At 38.0% G+C, this 22,777-nt stretch overlaps 1 protein-coding gene across 9 annotated transcripts in view; it reads right to left on the reverse strand.

The window, feature by feature from the left end:
- Positions 1–22,777, reverse strand: part of MATN2 (matrilin 2) — a 74,240-nt gene that overhangs the window by 1,951 nt on the left and 49,512 nt on the right. For 7 of the 9 annotated variants that reach the window (XM_065832349.2, XM_065832350.2, XM_071803924.1 and 4 more), the window contains 19 exons: positions 20,269–20,391; positions 18,932–19,054; positions 17,291–17,413; positions 16,970–17,092; positions 16,487–16,609; positions 16,273–16,395; positions 15,942–16,064; positions 13,284–13,406; positions 13,067–13,189; positions 12,854–12,976; positions 12,559–12,681; positions 12,235–12,357; positions 11,973–12,095; positions 11,688–11,810; positions 8,445–8,858; positions 5,763–5,915; positions 1,809–1,880; positions 1,143–1,247; positions 811–897 (listed from right to left, as the gene is read on the reverse strand). In XM_065832349.2, the coding sequence (XP_065688421.1) occupies positions 811–897; positions 1,143–1,247; positions 1,809–1,880; positions 5,763–5,915; positions 8,445–8,858; positions 11,688–11,810; positions 11,973–12,095; positions 12,235–12,357; positions 12,559–12,681; positions 12,854–12,976; positions 13,067–13,189; positions 13,284–13,406; positions 15,942–16,064; positions 16,273–16,395; positions 16,487–16,609; positions 16,970–17,092; positions 17,291–17,413; positions 18,932–19,054; positions 20,269–20,391 (2,553 nt within the window). The remainder of the gene's footprint in view (positions 1–810; positions 898–1,142; positions 1,248–1,808; positions 1,881–5,762; positions 5,916–8,444; positions 8,859–11,687; positions 11,811–11,972; positions 12,096–12,234; positions 12,358–12,558; positions 12,682–12,853; positions 12,977–13,066; positions 13,190–13,283; positions 13,407–15,941; positions 16,065–16,272; positions 16,396–16,486; positions 16,610–16,969; positions 17,093–17,290; positions 17,414–18,931; positions 19,055–20,268; positions 20,392–22,777) is intronic. The other 2 variants (XM_065832353.2, XM_071803923.1) reach the window with 2 other exon arrangements.

The following is a 22,777-nucleotide window of genomic DNA, read 5'->3' on the forward strand; positions in this document are numbered from 1 at the left end:
TGGTAGACTTGGCAGTGCTAGGTTAATGGTTGGTGTTGATGATCTTAAAGATCTTTCCCAACCTAAATGATTCTGTGATTGTATGATTTGATTAGGCAGGAGCAGATTTCATGAAGAAAACATGGGTTTGCTGCATAAATTCTGCATGATGCAAAATATCGCAGAAAGTTGTGTTGCCAGTTTGCTGCTGTTTTCTCTAAGACATCTGGTGGGTGTTACAGGTACTGTAAAGGGTATTGTACTGACAGCTCCCTTGGAAAGACAGACTGACTAACTGGGGGAGGTGGAGCTATTGGTCTGCACTTAATTAATTTTTTAGCTGCATAGATTTTAATGCAAAATGAGTTAGTCCTCTGTATTCTTCTGCATTTGAAGCATTATTTTGAGTGACTCGCTGCATCTTTTGCTTCACCAGCCACTTCAGAAGTGAAACATCTCCTGCATACTGGCTACTCTTGTAGCCAGTAAATGGTGTTTTGTTACCATCTGAAGAAATAACACAAAGCAAGGAGTACTAGTCTTGAATTTGACCAGTCATTTCTTTGCTGGCTCTGGAGATGTTTACTGTTAGGGATTATTAAAAGTTAAGGCTCTTATTAATATCTGGGTCCCTTCTATGAAGGAGGGGCAGTTTTCAAGTATTAAAAGACGTGCTTCTTGGAGATTAATATTATCTATTAAGTCGTTTAGCTTTTCACTACAGTAGACTGAACTATGGAGACAGCTTAGACCTGATGTGTTATAACTATAGTTTCTTTTAACCTGCTCCCTTTGTCTTATATGTAAAAAACAATTATTCTGAAAGGATATATCGCTCGGTGAGTTTTCTTACTTCATTGGTTGCATAGTTCTGGAATGTCACAAGGTTTTCACATTTGCACTGGTCTTTATCTTTTGCTGAAAAAGAGAAAAAGTCAAGCGTGGGCTAAATGCTGAATAAATTAAATGGGATGGGGGAGGAAACGACAAAGACTTATAAATGCAGAGCAGGTTTAATACAGCTGCCTGTACTCAAAACAGGTCAACATCCAAAGAAATGCTTTGGGACAGATTTTGTAAATACTGCAAATTAGTACGCAACACTTAGGCCTATATATTCAAAGAGCAGTCTAGATTATTTTAAAAAAAAGTAACGTGATTACCTGTTGTTGAGTGAGTGTGACTGTCTTCAAAAAGATACTTGTGATGTACTGCAAGATTGGGACAGGCAATGACGTCTGTGATGGCTATTGTGGTTGATTCAGGTCCTGCAGGAAACCCCCAAAAAGTCTAAAAATCAAACCCACTTAATTATACAGTGTTGTTTTCTACTCACATGTACAGAGTTCTCCTTAATTATTGAGTAATCTCACTGATTGCAGTGAGGATCATTCATGGAGAGGACTAGGGATACAAAGATGTGAAGGAACCGAGCTGTAAGGCTGTATTTACTGTATACATTATTCTAAGTTGTGGGTTGCAGAACTGAAAAGGAGTTGTGAAGGTTCCTGTGAGAAACAGAAGTGATTGAAAGCTGTGCATGCTTTAAAATATCAAGCACAGTGTTGAAATATGAGTTTCCCAATAAAGTGATTCATTTGGATGGTGTAAGAAGCATGCAGCCATGTGTTTGTTACAGTGCATCTCAAATTTTTTGTACAAAGCAGATTTGAATTGCAGAAAGTAAGGTGGCTTGGAGGGGGGTGGGAAGGGGAATGGGATGAACAACTCTCCTATAGGTGAATTGCTAGGATTCTGCACAGAAGGCAACATGAAGAGGCAGCCTAGCAATGATCTGGAGGGACAGGAGGACACTGAGAACAGCCAACCTGAAGGTTGTGAACCAGTCTTAGGAAGCTTCCCAGATGATGGATCCTGTTGGTGAGCTGACTCTTTCAAGGCTGGTAGACAGAAATTACCAAAGGAAATGAGATCACAAAAGGAGCAATAAAAATGTTAACGTTCCCTAGAAACAGAGCTTGTAAACACCAGTAACTTGGTGTTTGTCTCTCCTAACACATGGAGAATGCCTCATACCTGTGCAGTTTTAAAAGAGGTCCAGTGTTGATGGAAACTCCAGGACTCACCCCTCAACTCAGATGATCAGAGGAATGCTTCCAAAACCAGAAGTGCTTTATGGATAGAGTAATAGTAGTAAAGCGATCTGAAATGACAGTAATATACTTTGTGTTCTTTAGTGAAAATTCTTGCATGTTTCATTGTCATCCATGAGTCCTTTGGGGAGAGCTGAATAGGAATAAAAACTGCTTGGCGAATGAAGAAATTTCTTACTGCCCTTCATGGGAAACATGATCAGGGAATTGAGTGTTTAGGTGAGAAGGGTGCAGTGGAGTTTTTGATATACTATAGTTATAAGCAAAAAACGAAGTTTCTAATTAATGAAGTACAGCCTTTAAAATGTAGGTATTTATTTCAGACTCCACGTATCCATAAAGGGTGTTTGGAGAGAAACAGAAAGTGTTTTACAGGTAGGTATCACCACCTCCAGGGTCATGCTGCGCACTACCCCTTTCTTGCCACAAGAGGGTAATGTAGAGGCAGCTGTGGTTCCTTCAGAATGGGTACTTTTCTAGAAAAGACGCTTCACCTTCAGTTAGCTGTGGAGCCTGTAAAGGCCCAGATGAGCAGAAGAATGTCCATTTAACAACTGCACACGTTGATCAACTGTGCTGGGGGGCTTGAATGGAGCATCTGGGACTCCCTCCTTGGGATAAACCCCAAATTCCTTCACTGAAAGTGAATGTGTGAAGGTGAAAGGTAATGGTGCAAATTCTGCTGATAATGCCATCAAGATGCAGCAGAGAGTGTTCCTGGGCCCCACAGATTTGTTTTAGCTGTTGGGAAGTCAGTTGGTCTAGTGCATTTTGACAGATGCACAATAATATGCAGTTGTGCTAAGTTGCACTGAGAGGGAGGTGAGGCACTGGGTGGGGGCTGGAATGACTGAGCCCAAGGAACAGAATCAACAGAGATGAGTGGTTGAGTAAGACCAGAGTTCAGTGGGCAGAACTATGATATTTACGTATATCTTAAAAAGACTGCAGGGGAACTACCTAATGGAAGGAACACAGGTTTTGGAGGAGAGTTTGGGGCAGAGAGGTGTGGGATGAGATCACAAGGCAAGGAAAGAGACAAGCTGGGTGAGGAGTCCAGCAGAAGAATAGCCAACTGGGAACAAGGATGATGAGATTTCCAGCACAGGATGGAAGAAACAGGTAAGATGAACCTCCAGTGTTTGACTGTGGCTGACTTTTTCTGCGAAGTTGTTTAAGAGCTGTAGATTAATTAAGCTGTCTAGGAAGGGCAGAGGAACTGACCTGAGAAGTTTGAGCTTTGGACACTGGGCTGGGGCCCAAAGATTCTCATCACTTATGTAAAGCTGTGAGTAATGAGACAAGTAGTGACAGAGGCTGCTAACCCTACATGAGTCCCGTGGTGAAGTCAGTTCAATGAACACAAATACTCAAACTTACTGGGGAAAAATACTAAAGTTGTCTGTTTAGTGTTCTGTTTTGTAACAAAACCTAAGTACTTTGTTAGGAAAAACCTGTGAGGAAGTGTCTTCAAAGCACTGGCTATTTGCAGCAGTGATAATGATCTGCGATTTGGAAGGAGAACAGAATGTTCACCAGCAGGCTGCTGAGTACTGTCATCTGATCAGGGCCAGGGTCTTGTGACAAAAATAGTATGTGACTGTGTAATTAAAGGCTCCCGTAATGCATGTGCCCAGAACGGGGGTGAAGAGGCAATCATGATGAGTGGGTATTATGGATGACACTGCTGTAGCCTTGTTAGTGCTTCCAGTCAGATGAGAAATTAACATTAACCAAATCAATGAATGGGAGGCTTCTGACTGAACTCCTCTTAATAAGAGGCAAGAGAAAAAACACTTTTTTACTAGTAGTCGTAAAGAATAATGAATAGTAATAATCAGCTATTCTACAAGGGTGATGCTTTCTTGCAGAATAAAAGGAAAAAGCCTTATTCCAGAAGAGATTTGGGGGCTGCTGCTTTTCTTGGAAACAACCCATCAACAGTTGGAACTAGGGATGAGAGGCTTTTGTCAGTGAGTCCATGAGGTTCAGAGGGTCTCCCACTGCCATCACAGGCTTGAGCCTTGGAAGTCCTCAGCTCAGGGCCAAGACTGGAGTTTAAATTACTGCTGATAGAAAGGTAGGAGAAAATTTAGGCTGGAAACCAAAACAGAGAGGAAAGAAAAATGAACTTTCAGCTTGTGTAACAGGCTTGGAGGCAGCATTTCTGGTGGTGTGAGTTGATAAGCAATAGGTAGTCCTGGAGTCTCCAGAAAAACAAGGCTGGGTCAGTCCTCAGTGCACAGGTGTGAGGCATTGCATGTCAGTGACAGAGGAGGAGGACAGACACTGAGAGGCACCAGCTCTGCCCAGTTACTAGAGGTGTAGTCTAGAAACTGCCACAAAGGGGCAGGATTCACTTATTTTTCATATGGTAAGTAATATAGTTTAAAAAAAAAAGGTAGTTAACCACTGCTGTGGGTACCTGAAGTATGCATTTCCATCACAGAGCTCTGGGGTTTGCTAATGAGTGAGAACTTTTATACTGGTTGCCAGATAGTTTTGGCTTTGGCGTCCCCCCAAGTTTTTAAGATGACATGCTGTCATCGGCAGATTATCTGCCTAGTAAGATGGTTAATGAACAGACTTGGTTTCATGTTTTTATAGGATTTTGTATTTCAGAAAGATGGTGCTAGAAGATTCTTAGGACTGAGAGAAACACAAAGAAGATAGAATCTGGGTAACATTCTCAGATTCTTCCTTGACATCTGTATGAGGAAGAAATGCACAGCTTCTAGTCAGCCAGTTTTACACAGTAATGTTACAGAAGAAAATTATACCTGTTTGCATTTATTTCCAAGAAAAACAGCCAAATAAAAGCTAGTGAAAATTTAATCATCTTGCACAATTCTAGTGCTATGACCAATGTCATTCACAGTGATGTTTCTGAATTTTGCTTCAGGTACCAATTTGAATGTACAAATAATACCAAGTCCTGGGAATGTGTGAGTGGGAAAGATGTGCTGTCGTCTGGCTGAGCAGCTTTCTTCCCAGCTCACATTTCCCCCTTCCCCTTGCAAAACTTCAGCTTGGAATGTTTATATAGAGGCTGTTTGTGCCAGAGTGAGGAAGGGTTCTTTATAGAACAAACCACCTACATTTGTGCAGCGAAACTTAGAGCTTATGCATAACTGAAATCCAGTCTTTATAAGCTGGGAATCCATGGTCAGTGAACTATTTTTAGTCCTTTATAAGTATACATAACAGCTCCTGATCATTTGGTTTTATGCATTTTGGGTTTTTTACCACTGATATTAACAGCAATTTTTTATTCTCATTAAGTCATTACAAATCCCTGATTATTTTCCCACATTCCTAATGAAGTAGATCATGCTGCTTTGGAGGGGTGCGGTTCAGTGCATGCCTGACTTAACTGTAGAAAAAGAAAGGGGAGGGAGTAATTTATTCTGGGCACAGAAGTGTACATTTAATGCCACTGTTCTGAAAATAAAGCAAAAAAAAACTATTATAGATCTTGGTGAAAGATTAAGGGTATATATTCCTCATATATTAAAGGGCACAAAAATTACCGTGAGTGACTTATGCCTTGCAATATCTGATACCAATGATCTACGGCTTACGCTATGACACCAGTTGTCCTTTTAGGCCTGCAAAAAATCTATAAGCATTCATTCCTCCTTGATCTCAATGAAAAGGGAATACTGTTACCTTCACAGATTTGGGCTCTTAGTTCTTCACTTATGTCCTCCATAGCTGTGAAATCCTCAGCATAGAAGAGATGTTTGTATGATGGTTCAGAAGCAATTTCTAGCAGTTCTTCCTCAATTGCTTTCCCTATTCCAACAGCATAGATAATTATACCTAGGTTCAAAAGAAGTTGCACAAAATTACATCAGCAGTTCTAAACCCTGTTCCTCCATGAAAGGAAAATATGAGCATTAGTCATTTTAGAGAGAGAGAAAGGGAGAGCACAAGAAATGTATATGCTGTGTGTTTTTTAAATTGTGTTCAAATAGGTTTAATATGGTTTACTTATTTAGAAGATGTGTAGAAACTCACTGCTTTGTTGTAATTTAACAGCTAGTTTTTAAATTAGAAAGATGACAGTTGCCTGGCCACTACTGATAGTAAATGAATCCAAGAAGAGTGCTGCAAAACACTCAAGAGGATCACACAAGTCAGCCTTATGGTTGTACTGAAAGGTCCTGGTTTGTGCATGTCTGTGCACTTAAGGTATGTGCAGTAAAGGTAATTACTGGGTTGATGGGGAGGCCCATTATGTATCTGCAAATGTGACAGAATCCTGAAAGATACCAGTACTTATTTAGGAAAAATATAAATACCTAGTGTTTCATCAGAATCCTCAGGGCACATGGAGAGTAGATTCTTATGCTCTGATGGATAATAGTGGGCTGGGTACAAAGAACAGGGAAAAGAAACTATTTGTGAGGCTTGGAGAGAAAGAACCTCACAACAGGGATGCTCAGTATAAGTGTTTCCCCAGCAGAGGTGCTAGGAAGAAAATAAAAGAGAATTCCCAGCTTTCTTCACTCTGAAACGGGGCAGAAGGAAGCTGTTCACAGCCCGCTCACCACACAGATTTTAAACAAGGAATGAATACAAAACATAGTGATCTTCAATGTCTCCCTTTTCGGTAGTTAATAATGGACTTTTTATTCTTGTGAACATGTGATCTGATAGAACATTTACATCAGTTCTGGTTTAGAAAGTGACCACAACTAGTACTGATTCTGTGATTCATAATACAGCTATTAGCTGGATTACGGTGAGGAGGTTTGATATCTCTTTTTTTTTTTTATCACAGGAAAATAACAGCTACATGTTCATTGAATTGCAACTTTAAACTTTTTGCTGAAGAATCCTGGGCCTAATAACACCATAAAATATACATTTTCCAACTGTTTAACATTTAACATAAGCATCTCCTTTTTGTCATGAATCTGCCTACCACTGCACTTTAGTCAGGAAAGTAAAACATTCACCAGAAATGGATTCAATTTAATGAATGGACCAGTCATGCTGAGGTCTGTTGCTTTTTAAAGACTTGGAGATACCAGTGATAAAGCATTCAAGGCCAATTTTGTATTCAGCATTACTACATTGCCTATGCTGCAATTACACAAGGGATGGATTTGGCTTGTAGCATTACAAATATCAGTGTAAGCAGTCTGGAACAGAGGTTTCATTCAGCAAGTAAGCAAGGTTGGCTGGTACTTCTTTCCTTCTCCAGTCCTGTAAATGCTCCATGTACTTTCCCACATCTCATTAGTTAGCATGTAAATATTTGGATTTGGTTTTAATATTTAAAAAAACCCCACTTTGTTTCTATTTCATTGTACAAGCACCCTTGTTAGCACACGCTCTTCTCATATCCTTGGATGTTTTTCTCCTTATGCAGAGGTATCAGCCCTGACCAGGGCTATACTAATCATGCATCAAGTCATGATTGTTTTATGGAGACAATAAAACAGATGTCCAGCATCTCCTAAAGTCTGGCTCTTTTCTCTGTGGTGTGGGACATCAGCCACAGTTCTTAAAGCAGTTTCTCAGAAATGTTACGCAAACAAAAAGAGATCCTTTAAAAGTTGGACCTGATGCTCCTTGTGGTCCCTTCCAACCTGGTATTCTATGATTCTTTATTTCCTTTAAAAATTTTCAGATAATGCTGCTGAACAGCTGAGAAATTTCTGCTTTGTAGTACCGATATCCTAGAGGATGGATTTCTGTGCCAGGTGTACTGTGTTAAAAATCGCCAGTTTTCAATTACATTTCAACATGAGCTATCACCTGACAAGGCACATAGAATGGTAGACATTGCTACAGCTATATCTTTTTCAAAGGATGACCTTTCAGAACATGATTGGCAGTATAAAATTGGTTAAAAATACAGAATACATGTTAATAAAAACATAATCAATTATTACCACAGTGTTTCTCAGGAGGATATATTTCTGTATTTTGAAGAGACATGATTGGGGTTTTTTGTTGTTGCTTTCTTAGTGTTTTCTTAGATTTTTTTTTTTTTTTCAATAAAGTACCCAGTGTTCCCCAATCTCTGTATGAAATGTGTACCCTTAGTGGGTATGTTCAGAGCTCTGCATGGCATGCCAGGCAGGTAGTGCTTCTACCTGTGGATTGCATGGAACCCCAGTGGCAAGACATTCATCACAGGCCCTGCAGCAGGGATGACATGCACACCTTGTAGCAAAGGTTCCTGTGATGTTCTGCTGCTGTGGTCACTGTACTAGCCGGACTGTTATGGTGAACACTCTCTTCATCAGCACATACTGTAGCGCATTCATACTACTCCTACATCTTATTTCTAACAATCTTTGCTTTTTAGAATGAGTCAAAACCATCTCCGCTTACCATTTCGCTTCGCTCTAGCAGCCCACTCAGAGACTTCATCTTGGGCTCGTCCGTCTGTAATCACAATGGAGATTCGAGGGACGTTTGCTGAAAATGGTCTCGCTCCTTCTGTTTCTGTGAAGCTTTTCTCAAACATTTGCTTCAGGGCCAGTCCTGTCATGGAACCTCGCCCCATGTATTTCATTTGTGACACAGCTTTCTTCATGTCTTTGGCTGAGCTGAACTGCCTTAACGTAAACTCAGTGCGAACTTCAGTGGAATACTGAAGCAAACCAACTCGAGCAGCTTTGGGTGAAATCTCAAGTGCATCCAAGATTCCCAAGACAAATTGTTTTACAATTTCAAAATTATCCTCTCCGAGACTTTTTGATCCATCAATCACAAACACCAGGTCAAGTGGGCCTTCAGTGCATGCTGTGAAATGAGCAGAGTGTTCAGATCATGAAAAAAGTCCACAAAGCAGAAAAATGAACTTAGATACCCAGGGACTGTATGAATTCAGAGATCACCTGCAGTACCTTGTTCCTGGCTCAGCCAGCCTTACCAGTGTGTCTAAAGATGTTGTGTACAGTCTATATCAAAAGTGAAGAGTGTGCCTATGGCTAAGAGTTTAACAAAAGTACAATCACAGTGAACACTTACTGAGACATACTGCTTTGTAGAATACTAGAACTCTTAAAAATACACCAGCAATCAGTACATTTTAAGAATGACAGTTAAGTAGAGAGAACTGTATAACTGAATAACATTGCTAGGATATTGAGACAGAATTGCCGTTGTTTTCTTCCAGGGATAGGCCAGTATGCCAATGTTGCATTTGCGTAGCTGACCAGCATTGAAAGACATGGAAAAGAATCACTGGAGCTGCATTTGTGTTGCAGAAGTAGCAAAAAGGTTATGGTGGTACAAAGAAACAAGTCAATGAAGTCACATTTGTATACAAGGTGAAATCTAAAAGTCATATTTAGAGTGGCAGGGAACAGTGAGGCAAAAGCCAAAGAGCTCGGGGAAGGCTGAGTGGTAAGAGAAGGGTTAGGTAGCCTGCCCTGCAGCTTAGGATGAAGTTCAAGTCTGGGAACAAAATTCAGACAAGGCACATGTTTTTTTATAGCACATACATAAACCTCTACTGGCAGAAAAAAACAGCCAAAAACTATAGGTGAGAGAGGAAATGCTAGAAATGTGCCTAGCTGCTAAACATGGATCAGATTTTTTTATATACCTTTTTTTGATTATGACTCTCTAACAATCTTGTAATTAGGAGACTTACGTATTGCTGAAAATAACCTTTTCTAGTTTAGCCATTAAAGCTGGGAGAGAATCCAGAAGACTGACAAATTTGGAGTTCTCATACCTTTTGGCAAGTGCCCATGAAAAAATCAAAGCAGTTTGTAGGCACCCTGTATCCATTACAAGGTTAGGAACTTTAGGGCCTGGAGAATGTCTTCAAAGCTGCAGACTGGTTCTGGCAGGTGTTCTTATATTCTGGAAAACAATTGCCTCCAAAAGGCATAGACTAGTGCACGTTGTGCAAGGGGCTGGCTGCAGAGATGCTCAGCTCCAGTTTGATCAGTGTAACTTCCAGGGAGAATGTGCTGTACTAAGGAATGTAAGATTTGCATCTTAGTATGGACCAAATGAACTTTGTGATGTCTGTATCATAAAATGCTGTGAGTAGAATGCAAGAGAAAATTGTGCAGTTGCGTTCAGTTGTTTCTAAGTCTCAGATGAATACAGTCCTGAGCTTTGGGTATCATCACCCTTAAAGACAAACTGGAGAGTCCTGAGTTTCACAGCAAGGACAATGAGATATTTAGCAAACATGATGCATAAAGAAGGCTTGAAGGAGCAGAGATTGTTTGCTTAAGGAAAGATTAATATGAAGCATGTTAACACCCTTCAAAGGTGCAGAAGGGGATAATTTTAAACAAGACAATCAGTTATTTTCATGTGAATAGAAAAGGTAGCAAGTGGCTTCATCTGCTGTAAAGATAGTTGCTTGTTAGGGGAAAACAATATTATAAAGGTAACAGCATGGAAACAGACTACTTGGGGCACTGAAATCAATGACACACTGTTATTAGAGAGTTTTTGAAACATTACTGAAACATCTATCAGATATTATTAGATACATATATGCACTATTTTTCTGCCTCAAGCATATGCCATGAACTAGATCACTTCTCAAAGCTCCTACAAGTGCTCTGTGTGCCTTCTATCATGGAAACCGGCAATGCTATTTTTCCTGTGGTTTGTAAGGTTTCTCCGTGTCTGTGCATCATACAATGTAACTGGAAAGGTCTGTAACATTTCTTATTATTTAAGCTGACTGCAAAAGAGACTAACAGAACCTGAAGGTGACTGGAGGACACTGAGGATTTTTATCAGAGTAGATCTCCCACTTATGCTCTTTCCACATTTATTTCTGCTTTGACTGCAGAAATTACTGTAAATGTCTGTTACCAAGTCAGTGTAGGAATAAGGAATTTTCAGCTTTTAAGCTTGAGCTTTTCTTCTTAGACAATAGCTCTATTTTAGAAGTGCTGTCCAAGAATTCCTTTCTGCAGTCATCTGAGGAAAAGATGTGTCACATGTACTAAGGTAATGGAAATACAATGAATAGGAATATCAGAACCACCTCAGTATCATTGCATAAGTCAAGACAGGACAGCAGTTCATGGTGAACGGTTTTAGTTTGGATCAAGATCAGCCATGAACGTTACCATTCTTTCAGTAGTAATAGTCTCAGCAATGAAAGCATCCATTTTTGCAGAATTTATGTTTTCACTGAGTTCCAGTAGAAGATCACCAAGTATTAAGAGGACATCAGATAAATACATGTAATACTCTAAGCATGTCGTGTTAGAAGATAAGCAGATAGAAGTAATGATACTTTAAAATGGAGTATATAAAGATAAAAGCTCCACAGTATATGAATCTGATTAAAGTGCGCATTCCTTGATAATAAGATTTTACTTTGGCTTTTTTTCCCAATGTTTGGAAAGAATTTTATTGTACTTGATGCTATACCAAAACAACTGTTCCAGTTTGTTAGTTTTTTGTGTATGAGAGCATCAAGTTACTTGCTCGAGACATTTTCCGTCACACTCACATATGCTTTGGGCTTTCAAATATTATACAATTTTTGAAGTGAGGCCTTTTTTTTAAGTGAGGCATTTGAAGTGAGGTCAAGTAATTTTAGAAATCAAAGGAACAAGTGCTTTCTAAATAAAATGTACTTACTTCTGCATGTTTTCTGATCCTCTTTAAGTACATATCCCTCCGGGCATTTGCAGATGTATGAATCATCATTATTAACACAAATGTGTTCACAACCATGGGCAACTGATTTGCAGACATCTTTACCTAGGAAAAATTGAAATGTTTATATGTATTCTATTTCACATATTTATAAATCAAAAGATTCCAAATATGATATCTGAAGAATGTATGACAAAGGAGTATAACATTTGTTCATTTATGTAGCGATGCCAGAGAAGACTGGCTGACAGACATATTGTTACTTACTTCGACATGTTTTCCCATCTTGTCGCAGGACAAAACCCTCATGGCACTGACAGCTGTATGAATTGTTATTATTAATGCACACGTGTTCACAGCCATGGTCGATGGATTTACAGAGGTCTTTATCTGAGAATTGTTAAGAGAATTTCCTTATTAGAGCATTTCTCAAATGCAAAACTGGCATTAACAAGCTTTGAGTGAATTTGTCCATTATTTTTTTTATGACTCAAAAGACTTGTTTCCCATAAAAGTTTCAGCTACTCACTCCTGCATGTTTTCCTGTCTTGCCTCAATACAAATCCTTTGTGACACTGACACGTGTATGAATCGCCAGTTGGAACACAGACATGTTCACAACCATGGTCGACTGTTTTGCAGATATTTTTACCTTGGGATAATGAAAATTATATTTAGCACAATTAGCTAGGCAAATAACTTTCACAAAACGTAAACATTATAGCAAAAATCTTCCATGAATGAGCTCACTTCCATGAATTTATTCTATATTAAAGACAAACAACACACTACTGTTGCATAGTGTGTTTCATTGACAGATCAAGAAGTACAAAACAAAGATTAAACAACTTACTCCTACAATTTTTCCCATCTTCCCTCAGTATGAAGTCCTCATGACACTTGCAGATATAGGAATCATTGGTATTAACACAAATGTGTTCACAGCCATGGTCAACTGAGTTGCAAACATCTTTATCTGAGAAGAGTGAATGGAGTTTGTGAGGTGAGGTTTGTTAGGGAGAGAGAATATCTTTCATTAACCAGCTCAAGTAGCTGGAAATCACAAACATACACTTTTGCAAGCACTCATGGCCACAACACATAAAAGCTTCAAATGAAAACATACTTTTACAGCTCAGGTTACTTACATCTACATGTCTTCCCATCCTCCTTCAGTATGAATTTCTCATGACACCTGCAGATGTAGGAATCGTCAGTATTCACACAAAGTTGTTCACAGCCATGGTTGACTGAATTGCAAACATCCTTATCTGCAAACAGAAGAGTTGGTAGTTGACATACATCATCAGAGGCCTCTGTTATATGTGTAATTCATCAAATTTAGTTTTCATGATACTTACTTCTGCAGGTTTTCCCATCTTCTCTCAGTAGGAACCCATCATGGCATTTGCAGATATACGAATCATCAGTATTCACACAAACGTGTTCACAGCCATGGTTCACTGATTTGCAAAGATCTTTATCTGAAAACAGATGACAGCTCTTGCTGGTTAATGCATTTCCACACAAGCATGAGCTGCAGATAAAAAGTATGCTGATAAATATCAGACTACTTACTTTTGCATGTTTTTCCATCTTCTCTTAGCAGGAATCCCTCCTGACACTTACAAACAAATGAATCACCAGCATTAACACAAGCATGTTCACAGCCATGGTTGACTGATTTGCAAATATCCTTGCCTGGGAATAGTTAGATAATATTTAATGTAGTTTGCTTTGCTACTTAAACTTTTTTTTTTATAAATACAAAGACTGGGGGGGGTAATCCTATGAGGAAAGAAAGACGGAAGCCTGCAAACGGAAAGCAAATCTCTGGCTAGTTAAATGATAGACAGCTTAGTTTACATTGAGCATAAGTTCTTTACCATCTAAGCAGAAAGAATCACATGGTTTGGATGGCCTCCCCCTGTCAATAAATTATTTTAGGATTAATCTGACTAGATTAGGAGAAGGAATTTACATTAAGATCAGCAAGACCAAAAGAAGGGAATAATTTAGTACAGACATATAGCAAAAATTCATGCTGGTGAAGATAAAACTAAGCAAAACACTACAGGACATGAAGCAAAATAATTCTTTAACATCCTTAACATGCCAACAGTCTGCATAAACAAACCCCAGAAGAATAAGAACTACTCATTTAAGAGGATAAATGAAATCTAACTGGTATTGCTGAAAAATGATGGGAGGATTTGTACGACTGCCGTGTTAAAGCCAGTTGGTTAAAACCTCTCCAAGAAGGATAGATGGGGAGAAAGGACAGAAGGAAGTGGAACGAGCTATCAGCATTCCCTGCACTGCAGCACAAAAGAAAATATTCTCAGTTGCAGAGCTACATTTACGTAGAAATTGCAACAATACTGACAGCAAAGTTCGGATTGAGTCTGAGAAAAATACTTAGCTTTAATGTGTAGTGAAAAAAACCCTTGCATTTTCACAAGAACTTCAATCTGAGCCAAATTACCTGGAGCTCTCATGCTGGCAATACAAAAATGCCAAAAAATATTACAGCAGACAATCTTCTAACTCAACAACCATTATATTCAAGACATAGCAATCTAAGCTAAATCACATTATAGCAGATAAAGAAGAAATGATCATGTAAATAAAAATTAACTTCAGCTTATACACAACTGTGTACAACTCAGTCACATTGTTTATAAACAGAATCAAATAAAAAACAGCAGCAGACATGGCAATTACTTCAAAAGGATTAATTTTACACAGCTGAATGCCAAAGTATTTTGAGACGGGAGGGAAATAATAAAAAAAAAAAAAAGTGGATTATGATTGCACTATTTATTTTACTAGATATCCCCCAAAAATATGGTCCCTGTAGCTGAGCAGTTTCCATCCCCAGTGCAAGCACACACTGAAAAAACAGTGCTATTCCAGTGTTTGAAAAGGGTGACTAGTTCACTGTAATCCTGTCAGCCTGACATTGATTTTCATTAAAATAATGGAATAGATAATGCAAAACTTGATCCAGAATAAAATCAAAGAATGAAAATAATATAAATCAGTATTAGGGAAAAATAGAACCTGGAAAACTAAGTATCTTTTTAAATTGATTATGAGGCTTATTCACAAAGCTCATGCTGTTCATGCAAGGGAGCCCTCAGTAAGGCTTGGTATTTATTTTGATTAAGAAAATGGACTACAGAATCAACATTTAATAGATTAACATTGGCTAGAGAGGGCTTCAGAATAAATTGTAAATGCCTGAACATAAAGTATTTTTCTCTCTAAGAATATGCTCTGCTCCTCTGCTACTTAACATCCTTATGAACAACCCAAAAGAAAACACAAAATAGTCACTGACAAAGTTTGTAGGTTACTCCAAGTTTGAGAGAATGGCAAATAAAAATAGAGCAGCTGCTGATAGAAGGACACATGAATCTTTTTGTAAACTGGGTAACAGCAAACTGTATGTATTTTGAAACAGCCAGAACTAAGTCTATACATTTAGAAACAAAGAATGAAGGCTGTACTTAAAGAATGTGGGACACTGATGTGACTGAGAGTCTTAAAGATCTTATTATGATCATGGTAGATAACTGATTGAATGCAAGCGCCGGCAGAATATTTTGGTCACAAACTAAAGCTATGTTTGGTCATCAAAAAAGATTGATTAAAAAAAGATAAACGATAAAAGATAGGTGGATTCAAATAATAATTAGGTGGCTTATAGTTCCTAGACCCAGCTGTGCCTCCTATTAAAACTTTGTATCTCTGTGGTGTTCCCACAAGGATGCTGATGAACAGCCAAGGTTTTAGGGGAGCAGGAAGAGACTTATGAAAAGAATGAAAAACAGATAAAGAGCCTGAAGGAGTTTCATCTGCATATCACTTACAACAGGACATGGTAAGAGGTTGAGGAACAAGTTAAGTCAAGTCATGGTCTGAATGAATATACGCAGAACAACACAGGAACAATTAGAACATCAGCCCGTCAAAGTAAACTGTATCAACATCCTATGCTGAAGATTGATACTTGGCATACTGAATCTAGAAATGAAGTTTGCATATTTTAAAAGCTACATTAGAACCTTAAAATCGGCTGATTTTCTGAAATATATCTTTAATTCAAACAATTAACTAATAGAAATCTTATGATCTATAGAGAACAATATTCCATTCTGACCACTATGAATCAGTGAATAATCTCCTAATAAAGGAAAATGAAATTTCTTCTTTTATTCATAAACTACTTACTTCGGCATGTTTTCCCATCTTGCCTCAGTACAAATCCATCATGGCATTGGCAAGTGTATGAATCGTCATTATTAACACAAAGATGTTCACAGCCATGAATGACTGATTTGCAGATGTCCTTATCTAGGAATAATTTAGATTTTATTTACTACAGTTTGATGAATGAGAACATTTCCAAAACTTTGAAGATTAAAACTAATAAGCTCCTAGTAAATAATTTATCCTCCTTTTTGTCAGGTAAAATTCCCTATAGGAATATCTGCCTCTAACACAATTCGTTTCTTCAGTAGACTTCTGAGTGCAAAAAATACAGTACCATCAAATAACTTACTCCTGCACGTCTTCTCATCTTCCCTCAATACAAAACCCTCATAGCACTGGCAAATGTATGAACTATCAGTATTCACACAGACATGCTCACAGCCATGGTCAACAGAATTGCAAACATCTTTATCTGGAAAAAAATAAGGTTGCTGGTGTTTAAAACATGTCTACAAATGCACAGATTATGAAGGAAATTTTCTATTAAAGATAAGGATACTTACTTCTGCATGTTTTTCCATCTTCCCTTAGTGCAAATCCCTCGTAACACTGGCAGATGTATGACTCATCAGCATTAACACAAACATGTTCACAGCCATGGTCAACTGAACTGCAAATGTCTTTATCTGAGAACAGTTGATGGTGTTTGGTTAAAGCACATCTAAGGTGAATGTATCATGCAGGGAGAAGTAATAACTTTTATTAGATCTACTGACATCATTGGAAGAAATGTGCAAAAATTTAGGCAACAAACACTGCTAACTCCTGGTACCTGACAAACTGTGGGTCTTTTTTTGTCTCAAATCATATCAGTTTGGCTACTAAAATACACTATTTCTGTCCACAGAGTCTCTTAAAAGCTCCTGGCAGGTGTAACAATACTACTGTATTATAATAGTAAACTACTGAAGGGGTATTTGTTAGAACAGTTCCACAAGCCTACATATTGTAGATAAAAGTCTATGAGTAATTATCAGAGTACTTACTTCTGCATGTTTTCCCATCTTCTCTCAGCAGGAAACCTTCGTGACACTTGCAAACATATGACTCGTCTTCATTAACACAAATATGCTCACAGCCATGGCTGACTGACTTGCAGATGTCCTGTCCTGGGAATGATATAAATACAGGTTTTAAATCATAACATGCTAAAAAATGTAGATATCAACAGGGAGGTTTGTTTTTTTGTTGGTTGGTTGGTTGGTTGGTTGGTTTTTGGTTTTTGTTTTCCAGTAAGAGGTGAAAAATCCCTTTCTTTCCTTGCCTGATGCACATGCAAAAATGTTCAATAGAGACTGGTCACTCACTTCTGCACGTCTTGCCATCTGCTCTCAGTACAAATCCCTCATGACACTTGCAGGCATAAGAATTGTCAGCACTAACGCAAACATGCTCACAGCCATGGTTGACTGATCTGCAGACATTTTTACCTGGGAATAATTCAAGAGATAAAAAATTGTGTTAGCTAAGGGCAAGATGTTCAAAGTCTTACAGGTCCCAGCTACTGAATGTTCTTGTCCTAGCTAGTATACTGGACTCAATCCTGCAAAGCATTTTGAAAAAAAAAAGCTTTTTTTTCTTCTGTATCAAAAAGATACATCTTTGTCCTGCTAATTTTACAACCTTACTATTAAGAAAAAAATGCACTGTTGCAGTTCTAGAGGCTGTAGAACTTCACATGTCCCTGGCATGCAGATGAGTGACCCACGGGGATTTCCAAAGTGTGAAACACATCTTTCTATCATCGTCTTCTCAAATTCAGTAATAAACCTGCTCAAACCTGAAATAATTACACTTTTTTCCCTCCTGTGCTTAGATTCAGAGGTGTTTGTCCCTTTTTTGTAACACAGGTTTGCAAAAGCTCAGCGTATGTAGTATTTAACAGTAATGAGAAAGACAGATTGTATGACCCTGTGAAATTCTAGAATTGTCAGCTGTAATTGGGCAAGCAGATTTTCAATGGGGTTTTCTGATACAGAATTTAGCTACAATTCATGTTTCAAAATAAGATAACATCTTGCTTTCACTTTTTTCCACTTTCACATCCTTTATTTTCCTGCAAGGATTTCTGCAAGGACAGAAAAAATCACTTGCTTTTAGCTTTTTACAAGATTAGAGTGTCAGCACTTTTTGAGACAAGCAAAATTTCTCTGTTTTCATGGACTAACAAAGTAAGGTGTTGTGAAACACAGACTGATAATAAGGATCTTTTCATTTGTTATGCTATTATCTGGATGACTTCAATTTTTTTTTTCTGTAAATGCTTTTTAACAGCAGATGTTGATGAGATCTATGGATATTATTTGAATTACCGTTATGAAGTATTTCATGCCTGTGTGTTTTTCAGGGACTCATCCATGATTCTTCTTTGATCACTTAGCGAACAAAACTATAAAACTGGAGAAAAATTTGCAATGATTTTTTTTTTTTTTTAATATCTGCCACTTCTCATAACTGCATAATGCAGTCAAATATGTAATGCAATTATGATATCTCTTTTGAAACCATCCTTATCCCATGCTGAATAAACTTTTCATTAGTAATACTGCAAGGCTATTCATGCTATAAAAGACTTTACAAACATTATCTAATTTTGCCTTGATTTGAGAATAAAATTACAGTTGTCCCATACAGGGATGTAAGTTAGAGTAAAATAGTTTTGGATTCCTAATAGTCCAGTTTCAGGGCTAATTTTTAAAAGGCACGGACATTTAGCGTGTGATTCAGGTGCCTAAAAGTATATATCCAATGCCACTATAGATGCTCTAGAGTATCCACGATACTGACATACTGCTGGCAAGTATGACACCAAAGGTGAAAGCGCAAACTTTCGGAATCCTTGAGCATTTAAAATGACACTGGATGGCAATGTTTAGGCAATCAAATCCTACCTTACAGATTTCTTCTATGTATGTAATAAAAATCTGAGTTGCTGAACAATAACTTACGTTTACATGTTTTCCCATCATTACGAAGCTTGTATCCTTCAAAACACTGACAAGTGTAAGATCTGTCACCATTTACACACAAATGTTCACAGCCATGATCGCTCAGAGCACAATAGTCAACTCCTGCAGGAGAAATTTAAATTATTCAAACAACTCCCCAAGATAATTCAATTAATTTTCACCTCTAGTATTTCCATGGTATAGAAGAAGTAAATATAAATAGATTGAACTGCTTAAACAATAATCCAGTCCCTTCTCTGATAATATTCATATACCTTTAATAAAATGTAAGAGGGCCTTGTGGTGTACTTTCCATTGGCTGCTTTATGCAGAGTTGAGAAATCACACTTTGCTGTATCTGACATAGCAAAAAAACTCTCAGAGACCTCAGTGGGTTTTTGTGTAGATTATTCTTTGCTTTTGCAAAGATTCGCAAATAACAAGTACTGTCAAATATGGTCCGTTTTTCATCTCAAATTTCCTAAATGTTTCTTCTCTGTAAGACACAGGACCCCATGGATCCTGCAGACGACACTTGCCGTGAGTGACACTGGGTGTGTTGCCAATGGACACAACACACACAGTCCACAACACACACAGTCCACAACAAGTCCATTGGCAACACACACAGTGTCACTCATTTTTTTGTAATTAGTTGTCAGAGCAGAAATCTGTTTACCATTCAGGTGTTCCTGCAGCTGTCTTAACATACTTGTGCCTGTGTATATGACACTAAAATTGTAACTCCCAGATGTTCTTCCATTAGGAGTGGTATATGATAAATGCTAATCCCTGCCATTCAACTGCTTATTCAGGAAATCCCAAAGTGCAAAACCCTTTTCATGATGGCCTAAAAATGTCCACAAAGTTTCAACAACTCATCTGAAGCTCAGGAATAGGACAAATCTCTTTCCTCAATATATATGAGGAAAGGGATATGCTGCCAAGAAAAGGAGCTATTCAAAAGGGCTCAGTTTCATTGCACAGAGGGATTGCAGAAGCCACAGCGCCATTTTAATTCTGCTGCTAAGTCTTCAAGTATGGCCTGGAGGAAAATAACTCAGAGTGAAAAACACCTTTTTAATACAAAGGAAAAGGAATTTTCCATGCACAAGTTGACAAATCTCCATAGTTTGGCTGTTTCTAAATTTCCAGTGGTTCTTGACAGGTATAATTTCCTAATTCCTCTTCCTGTCTGTTTCTGCTTTCAAATCATTATTAAAGTATTATCAAAATGCGGACTGTAGGAATAAATTGAAGGTGTGTCCTCTTCCCTGTACAAAACCAGAAACTTTTCCCAGGTAAGCTGAGATCAAGGAGGTTCTCATAAGACTTACGTGTGCAGGTTTTTAGGTCCTCATTGATGACAAACCCTTCGGAGCACTCACAGACGTAGGAGTCATCAGTATTTCGGCACAGTTGCTCGCAGCCATGATTGCTTTCAGCACAGTGGTCCACTCCTATTGATTTGTGTTAATAATTGAAGAAATCACACTGGAGCCTTAGATACCTACACTGTGACACTGCAGTTAGTACACACTGCCTTTGCGAATCAAGGGAAAAAGATCACTATAGCTTTTTATTTATGCAGCATACCCACCTATTTGAGTAATCTGAGTCAACATCTAAGTGAAATTAATACAATGATCCTACTTGGCAGATAACAAACCTGATGAAGTACAGATCTCCCTTGCCAAAAATCACAAAGGGAAACTAATGCAAAGTGGAGTGAAGGGATAACCTTGAAGACCTGCCTTGTCTTACCCACAGAGTCATGCCTGCTTTCTTTCAAAAGCAAGACTCTCTCTTTTGTTCACCATCACATTTTCTCAGAGAGAAAGTATGAACATTAGTAACTCTTGAAATAGAAATTATGGCTTTTAGATTATGTCATAAACAGTAAATTATTTTTCAACAGGATGAGAAATCACCAATTTAAAACTTTAACCAGCCAACAGGTTCAAGTGGTTAAAGCATCATTGGGGACAGATACAAATTATCAGAGTGGCTTAATATGTTCCTTTTCTTTGATTTTCCTATTCCAAACAAGGTAAAATGGATTGGTTTTTTTTTTTTTTTCAGTCTTGTATGCAACTGGCTGTGTGAAAGATGAAGGGTGAGGAGAAGGGAGAGAGAGGTGTGAATCAGGTTTAAAAATTATATTGTCAAATAGAATAGATAACAAAGTAGTAGAGTGAGATATGTGCACTTGCAGATGTACTGTGTAATCTATTGACTCTGTAAGTACAGAAAAAGCACATTTTTGGAAAAAAGCTTTACTCTGAACTTCCTCATAATATTTTATTGCCAATTTGTTAATGGCTATTTTTAGTTATATAGGCCCAAATCACTTTAGCTTAACTCAATCAAAGATAGTGGAGCTCCCTCAGACACAAACACAGTCTCATATGTCTCTATTTGAAAATCATTTACAGATGTGAACAGGCAGGTCTGCAGCTATTTGTTTACATTTAAAAAAAACCCAAAAACCTGTGCTTAATGTAAAATTACTTAGTTCTAAATATTGCTGTTCATTAGTTTATTTAACTAAGCAACAAGTTTGCAGTAATTGGTCCAGATTCACCATTACACATAGACAGCGATAATGTTGGCTTGAGCAAGTGAAGCTGAGGTGTCAGTTTTTACTAGTTAACCAAGTTCCAGCTGGAACATTCTCCTTTTTCCAAGAGTTTACATCATCATGAAGAGGCTTGTGTAACTTCTCAGAACACACAAAAACGTGGAAAAAAAAAAAATAATAATAAAAAAAAAATCTCAGTCTCTCTGTGAAAAATCACATCTGTTTGGCACCATCTTTTACAATACAAACACAGACATTAACATGAATTTTAACATTTAAATATTTTGGGTCCTCACACAGAATGTTTTAACACACACTCCCTGACACAGTGCAGTAATCACAAAGCTGCTAATTTACCAGGCTTTAGAAATTAGTATTATTGTAAATTGGGTCATCATGTGTGCTTCATTCTATGTGTAAAAAAAATTGTAAGAAGGGGAAGGGTTACTATTTTTAAAAATAATGAGTGTCTTGGGATGTATCAATTTTTAGGTATTCAACTTGTGATAGCCTAAAATCATAATTGTTAAAAAGTTCTGAGCTCTTGCAACACACCCAAATTTCCTTAAATATGGCTTTATCACAAAGAGTTTATTTTAAAAAAATTACTCCCTGGCCTGTAATTTTTTTTTTTTTTATTTTAGTGACTGAGTGTTTCTTTGGAAAAAACATGTCATAAATACATCAAGGAAAAATGCTGCCAGTATTTCAGATGATGTGCAAAATGGTTCTCTGCAATACAAGCGTATTTTAAAAGCTGGGTGACTTCAAGTGGGCAATGTTGTTGGGTTTTTCTGGTGCAACACTGATCCTTCCTTTAGAAACATTCATATTAAAAGAGGACATTTTATTGAACAGATCACTGAAAGTGCAAACATATAGAAGGGGGAAGTCTCTACTTATCTCCACACATCGACATATATCAGTATTATCTTTGCTGCAGTTTACGTAGCACATAGCAATGATACAAATGTTCAACAGTGAGCTCTGCTTTTGTCTTAAGACACCTTGGCTGAATGCATTTTCCCAGTTATTTGGCTTGGAGAAGATGATGCTTTAGTTCTCACAGCATTCTCCTGGAGAAGCTGGCAGCTCATGGCCTGGCCAGGTGTACTCTCTATTGGCTAAAGAATTGACTGGACGGCCAGGCCCAAAGAGTTGTGGTGAATGGAGCCAAATCCAGTTGGTGGCCGGTCACAAGTGGTATTCCCCAGGGTTCAGTATTGCGGCCAGTTCTGTTTATTATCTTTATCAGTGACCTGGAT

The sequence above is a fragment of the Patagioenas fasciata genome, chromosome 2, assembly GCF_037038585.1.
Source record: "Patagioenas fasciata isolate bPatFas1 chromosome 2, bPatFas1.hap1, whole genome shotgun sequence".
Lineage (NCBI taxonomy): Eukaryota > Metazoa > Chordata > Aves > Columbiformes > Columbidae > Patagioenas > Patagioenas fasciata.